Here is a 7001-nt window from a genome sequence, read left to right as displayed (position 1 = left end):
ACATGAAAGTGACAGCAGCAGCAGCTGTGCAATCATCCATTCGTCATGTTTGTTTACCAATTGTGTAGCTTTTGCAAATAACTCCTTTTCTATGCTTCGGCTGCATGTGGACGTGTCTTATAATAATTTTCTGTTCGTATGTTCGAAAAAGTGACTTGATTTCATAGTTTTTGTACTTAAATCACCTCCAAAATGGGTTTGCCATTTAGACAACTTCGTAAATTATGGCTTTTGTATTTATTTCTTTTATTTTTCGCCTTCTTTATGTTCGCGCTGAGCATAAATGTTTATGTTCAAAGCTTACAAGAATCGGAACTTCGAAGAAAGTAAGAAAAAATCTTCTTAATTCTAAAAACCGTTGCACAATATTACTTAATACATTATTTCGTATGTAGCAAAGGTGAACCAGGTGCTCTGAAGCGAGGCAGAACCACGGCGACGGTAGTGGGTCACTTTGTTGGATTCGGAACGATTCATGATAATATGACCAAAGGTGTGTTGTTTGTTTTTTGATAGATACTTGTACTTGCCATGCTTGGATAAACATCCAACTTGCAAGGTTATCACCTGTTATGGTTTGGCTTTCTTAAGAAAAATGTTGGGGTCATGAGAGTTTATGTTTTATGATTTCAGAGGAACTCGATGAGAATGCTTTCGACCCAGTTGAAACCGAAGGTGCTATGGGTGCTCCAGTGATCATTCCAGCCAAATACTCCATCAAAATGCAAAGAGCCTTTAAAATACACAGCTATAATCTCATGGCAAGCGATAGAATACCTCTCAATCGAACCCTAAAAGACTACAGAATCGATAGGTAAGTCATAACATCGAGTGAGTCATACTCATAACGATGACTAACGAAATTTCCCAATTATTTTTGGTTTCTTTTAAAGTAACATGAAATGAAACAAGAGGAAGTAAGCTTCTGAATTCCGAACACTGCTTAGCATTTTGAAAGCTGAGTTCTTGGTTTTATTAAGGTTTTGGGTTTAGCCTTAAAATGGCAGTTGAGCTCTATAAGAACGACTTAGCATGCATTTCACTTGCTTAAGTGTCCAATCTGGATTTATATTCCAAAAGTTAACGTCTCTGGGCTGATGCTTCAGTAACCTACATATGCTAGTCTCTTCAAAGAAGAGTGCTTAAAACGTTTGATGTCAAAAACATGTTGATTCTTATACTTCGCTTGAACACCTTCGTAATGTTTCTTGTTTCAGCCAATTTCCGTAATTTCTTACAAATGATGCTTTCCAGAAAAAGCCAGTTCCCTTCCTCTCATTAAACCTTCAATAAACCGCAATTCTCACCTATATGGGAACGCTCATCAGAATACCGTAGATATCAGCTTCTGTAGTACTTCCAAGTTTAGAGTTTTGTTCTTTAACCGTACTTCACGAATGTTGAATATTTAATCGCACACAATCTTGTCTTGTCATTGCACTTTTCTGGAATTCTAAACCAATGTGCAACAACGCCTTTCGGTCCCTCTTTACCTAATGTCTGTCATAAAAATTGTCCTAAAAGCCGCAGGTCAGGGCTGAACTTTAATACTAAGCTCTGCACCACCTCAAAAAGGATTCACTTCTAAGGTGTATTGATCTTTGTTTGAATTAAATTGCAGTTGCAAAGCGGTGGAGTATAATCCAAAAGAACTGCCAGATACCTCGGTGGTAATTGTCTTTCACAACGAAGCTTGGTCAGTGCTGCTCCGCACCATCTGGAGCGTCATCAATCGATCTCCTCCCGAACTACTAAAAGAAATAATTCTCGTCGACGATGCTAGTGATAGAGGTAATCTTTCAGAAACACATCAAACAGTTCCATTAGACGAATTCTGTTCCTATGATTTTTTTGCAGCATTCCTCGGGAAACCCCTGGAAGACTACATTGCCAAACTTCCAGTACGGACGAAAGTTTTTCGTCTCAGCGCTCGCCAAGGTATTGTCCCGGCGAGACTTCTTGGAGCAGCAAATGCCAAAGGACAAGTTCTTACATTTTTAGATGCCCATTGCGAATGTTCACCAGGATGGCTTGAGCCACTTTTAGCTCGAATCAAGGAAAACCGACAAAGTGTAGTTTGCCCAGTCATCGATATTATCTCCGAAGATAATTTCTCCTACACCAAGAGCATGGAAAACAATTATGGAACATTCAATTGGATTCTTAGTTTTAAGTACGTTCTCTGCTTTGGAAACTTTTAATGGCCATTTTTTAAAAAAGGTTTCTCTTTCAGGTGGTATGCAACTCCTCCACCGAGTGAGGGAGTAAATTTGGCAGCTCCCATGACCACTCCTGCCATGGCTGGTGGGTTATTTTCCATAGACCGAGAGTACTTTTACCATGTGGGAGCATATGATGAAGAAATGAAGATTTGGGGAGGTGAAAATATGGAAATGTCCTTCCGCATCTGGCAGTGTGGCGGCTCTGTGGAAATCAGTCGATGCTCCCATGTTGGCCATGTCTTCCGCAAGACTACACCGTACACATTTCCTGGGGGAGTCACTGAAACACTGTCTAACAATTTGGCTCGGGCTGCTATGGTTTGGATGGATGAATGGCAAAACTTCTTCCTGAGGTACGGAAATCTCAAGAAGGATTTCGTGAAGTCTTTGGTAAGTAATCCTGAAAGTCTCAAAAATCAATGGAACAAACTTGAATGTGTCTTTTATTGAAAATAGGATATATCAGATCGTGTGGCCCTACGGAAGAAGCTCAATTGCAAACCATTTAAGTGGTATCTGGAGAACATCTGGCCTGACCATTTCTTCCCGGCCGAGGATAGATTCTTTGGTAAAATATTATGGTTGACCAATGCCACAACCCTAAACGTTCCTTATGAGAAAAAATTAAACAAAATTTACGCTGCTTCAACACCACAAGAACTGAGACACATTTTTGACGAACTTGACATTGAAAAGCACCCAGATATGGCCCAGCTCTACAAACCCGCTGAAGAAGGTTGTTTGCGAATTAGCAAGGAGGAGAAGGGTGGAATGATTTTAGCTGTTGCCAATTGCCTTCAAGACACCAACCTAAACGATTTGTTTGTGATGACGACGAAAGGACAAATCATGTCCAATGACAATTTGTGTCTGGACTATTTTGAGCACAACAGCACCAGAGTTCCCCAGAGGTCGAATGTTCGAGTCCAAACGTGCATAGATCATCCTCGACAGCATTGGGATTATCGTTTAGATGTAAGTGAAAAGAAAAACCATCCAAAGATCAATTTTAACTAATTCCTTTGTCTTTGATAGTCTCATAAAATAATTCATCAAGAATCGCAACTGTGCCTCGCTGTGAAGAATCCCAGTGTGAGCTTAAGGCTAATTGTGGCCGAAGAGTGCATTCCCAATGATTTAAGACAAAAATGGGGACTTTTCTCACTGCCTTGGAAGACTTTTTAGTCAGAGTGATAGACGATGTTAGTTTAACTTAAAATTCAACGACTGAATATAGTGTTTTTTTATTTTTGTACAAATAACTGTAATGCAAGTTTTGTTTTTATATAACTGATTGTTTAAATATAAAATTTTAACGACACTCTCGAAAAATCATTAAATTTTGTAGTCCTAAGTCTTCCTATTTTGCGAATGAACCACCAGAGAAAGATCCATTACAATGGACAGAAAAAAAATATAATAACATTATTCATAAAACATGATCATTAGACTCCAACACCAATCGACGCCCCCTAAAGTACTCACATCACTTCTTGCATTATTTTGTGTCTTCTGTGTACCTCTATTGTTTGTTGGCGCTCCAACCAAAGTTAAGCTATAAGAGATATCACTTTGGGTTTGTGGCGCCAAGTACAGTTCAATTTATCATAACCGATAGATATGGGTGGGTGGGTGATTTGGCTTTGGCTTTGGTTTGGTTGGTTAGTGGCATTCGCGTTTTATGTGCAATTTTATTCATCTCTCCTGAGTGCGGCTCTGCCAAACGCTAATTAAATCAGAATAATGCCATTAAATCATATCACAAAGTGACAGACTTTGACATTTGTATCAATATGAAGTCAAGTCAAACGCTGCACTGAGACTGAGCTGAGCTGATTTGTGTGCGGCTTCATTTGCATGATGTGGACGCAGTGCAGCTCAAATCAGGAGAAAAAAAATTAGATCGTAAAAATGGGTGTGGGTCAGGCTTATTAAGCTTGAGGCAATAGGTTTTGTTTTTGAAATTTAATTTGTTGCAAATGCCACCCGATGTGATGATGGCGGTGGGCATTGAATACAAAACTCAATTAGACATTTTTTAAACGGAGTTTATCTAACGGGATACTTTTGTTTTCATCTACAATTTTGCTGCAGTCAGGCAACCGGAAATAGCCGACAATGATGGCTTTAAATGGAAAACTTTAGAGTGTCTTAAGATCTCAGAACTACAAAGAATTTAAATCAAGTGGTGTTGATAAGTTGTTCTATTTCTATTAATATAACATGAATAAGACAAATATCGGAGTACTCGACATTTTTGTATCACAGAAGGTGAAGTAGGTAACTATTGAGTTATAATTTCTAAAGTCTGGGCTTTTCCAGATAGATTTCGTCTTTATCGATGCCTTCTATTTAGAGCTGTGAAAATGATAGGCGATAGAACTCTAACCGTAGTTTTTATATCAGTATAATTCGTAAACTAAGCAACCGTTTCATGGTATAAATTCAAAGTCTCATGATAGTTTTGTTTACAAACTTTTTAAACTTCAATTATTTTTTTATTATAGGTAAGGTTTATAAGGAAAATAAAAACAAATAATTTTCAATAGTACCTACTAAGGAAAAAATATTTACATTTTAAGCTCTATATTCAGATGTTCGTAATATAAGCAACTTTTTAATATTTGGTGTAATATGCCTTGTTTTTTTATAACTTCTCCATATCGTTTTGGCATAAACTCAATTAACCGTTTAAGTATAGTTTTACTAATACGGTACCATTCTTTTTAAAGGCCCAAAAGTAGTTCATTTTTATTTTTAAATCGACAGCTCTCGATTGGGTTTAAATCTGACGATTGGGCCGGCCACTTCATGACTTGTACCCCCTTTTGTTGTAAACCACTCTTTTAAAAGCTTTGAGGTGTGTTTAGGGTCGTTGTCCTGCTGAAAGTCCCAAAACAGCGGCATTTCCCATTCGGCGTATGCGAACATATGGCTTTCTAAAATGTTCCGGTATACAAACCGATCCATTTTTGTATCAATCTTGATGAAGGGCCCTACTGCTGTTCCAGAAAAACAAGTTCACACCATGACATTACCTCCGCCACGCTTTACTGTACCACGACAGTAACGGGGATGTTACCGCTTTCCTCTGGGTCTTCGGACGTGACATATGCCATCGGAATTAAACAAGTTAAATTAAGACTCATCGCTAAATAATACTGAATTCCATTTTCGGGTGTCCAATTGAGATGTTGTGTTGCAAACTCAAGCTTAAAACTACGGCAAAGTTCAAAATTCGTTACAGCGTTTAGGAATTTCAAAACTTACCTTGTTTTTAAGTGTTTCATGGTTAAAATTGGTTTCTTGGATTATCTGTAGCTTTTTAGACCATTTTCTAAGGCACGTTTCCTTACTGTGTTAGAACTTATATTTAAGATAACATCCTGAATATTTTTTTTTATGACACAAAGGATTTTTTTTAATAAAACGAACGACTTCTTTGTCCTATCTGTAATTAGTTTTTCGTTTTCGACCTATAGAATAAATTGAATTTACCGACCCAGTCGCTTTATATTTTTTATAAGTTCAGAAATTATTGACTTATTAATATTAAATCTTTTGGCGATCGAAATTCGCGACTCACCATTTTAAAAAAAAAAATTATTGTTTATATTGATCACGAAATGACAATCGAAAAGCAACTAAAATATTTAATAATTTACACTTGAAAAATAGAAAAAAAGCTGTGAAATTGATTGGCGATACAACTAAAGGCGTAGTTTTTATATAATGTAGCTTGAAGACCGTCGCAGTGTTTCATGCCTTTCGATGTTTTATGGGATATTTCCATATGCAATTTTAAAGGCATTCGAAATAAGCTATTGTATTCTCCTCTAAAAAAATCTGAGTACTTCATGGAATTAGCACCAATTTATCCTCGAGCTCAATATCGGACGCACTGTCCAATTTAGTATACCTAGAGATTAGTTTTTCTGGAACACGTTAAGAATGTGGAATGATTTGCCCAACTCGGTTTTTCCACTCCCATTTTGATTTATACAATTTTAAGACTTATGTGCACCGCACCGATATTGTGCTTAAATTGTTCCTGATTCGCATAACAAAATAAGATTAAAATTAGCAGAATTGGTTAATAAAAAGGAAAAAAACAAATTAAATAAATTAATTAAATAATTGTTTTTTTTTAGCTGCATGACTAGTTTCCATGGTTGTTGTGTATAATAAGTTTCTAGAACCTCATTGGGCAAGTTCAGACGTCATAAGGGACTTTAAAGTAGGTCATGTCTCTGATATCTGATTGGCCAGCTGCCAAAAAATGACTTTCCAACTGAGGCAACTTTAATGGAAAGCGGACTGGAAAGTTAGTCAGGAAAAATCTAACTATAGGCATGTTCAGACAACATAAGGAACTTCGTTTGCAGTCAACTTCATTCTTTGAACGTAAATTTTGACCAAGGCAACTAGTAAGTTTTTCAAGTGTCATGAATTTAAAATTCAGAACTTTACTTCACAAACCTCTGATTTAAGTTCATAGTACAAAAACTACCGAAATCATTATTTTCTACAAAACACTCCTCAGGCAAGGTGCAAAGAAACTTTTTACAGAAAGCGTTAAATGAGGTTGTGCAGAAAATAAATAAATAAATCATTGAGTAATAAAGTTCAGCTTTTAGTTGAATTGAAAAACATGATCGATTGTCATTTTGACATAAGTTCACTTGACTTAATAGTTAGTTAGATTTTTCTTGACTAACTTTCCAGTCAAATTTCCAATAAAGTTGCCTTAATTGGAAGGCAATTTTTTGGCAGCTGGCC

The 7001-nt window shown here is 36.8% G+C and overlaps 1 protein-coding gene across 1 annotated transcript; it reads left to right on the top strand.

The window, feature by feature from the left end:
• Positions 1-3554, top strand: LOC129951812 (polypeptide N-acetylgalactosaminyltransferase 3). Its single transcript, XM_056064159.1, has 8 exons — positions 1-326; positions 396-493; positions 634-814; positions 1622-1791; positions 1858-2173; positions 2234-2612; positions 2679-3197; positions 3258-3554. Exons 1-8 carry the CDS (start codon positions 193-195, stop codon positions 3405-3407), a joined length of 1947 nt encoding a protein of 648 aa, XP_055920134.1. The 5' UTR covers positions 1-192; the 3' UTR covers positions 3408-3554.
• The last annotated feature ends 3447 nt before the right edge of the window (positions 3555-7001 follow it).

Source organism: Eupeodes corollae, chromosome 3 (assembly GCF_945859685.1).
Source record: "Eupeodes corollae chromosome 3, idEupCoro1.1, whole genome shotgun sequence".
Lineage (NCBI taxonomy): Eukaryota > Metazoa > Arthropoda > Insecta > Diptera > Syrphidae > Eupeodes > Eupeodes corollae.
Note: the sequence above shows the minus strand (reverse complement) of the source record. Positions and strands in the feature narration are given on the sequence as shown.

What these genes read in the sequence shown, in the direction of transcription:
- LOC129951812 (XM_056064159.1), top strand. Translation starts at nt 193, where the DNA reads ATGGGTTTGCCATTTAGACAACTTCGTAAATTATGGCTTTTGTATTTA. An exon ending in GAATCGGAACTTCGAAGAAA is followed by an intron (nt 327 to 395) that starts GTAAGAAAAAAT and finishes TTTCGTATGTAG; the next exon opens with CAAAGGTGAACCAGGTGCTC. An exon ending in AAAGACTACAGAATCGATAG is followed by an intron (nt 815 to 1,621) that starts GTAAGTCATAAC and finishes ATTAAATTGCAG; the next exon opens with TTGCAAAGCGGTGGAGTATA.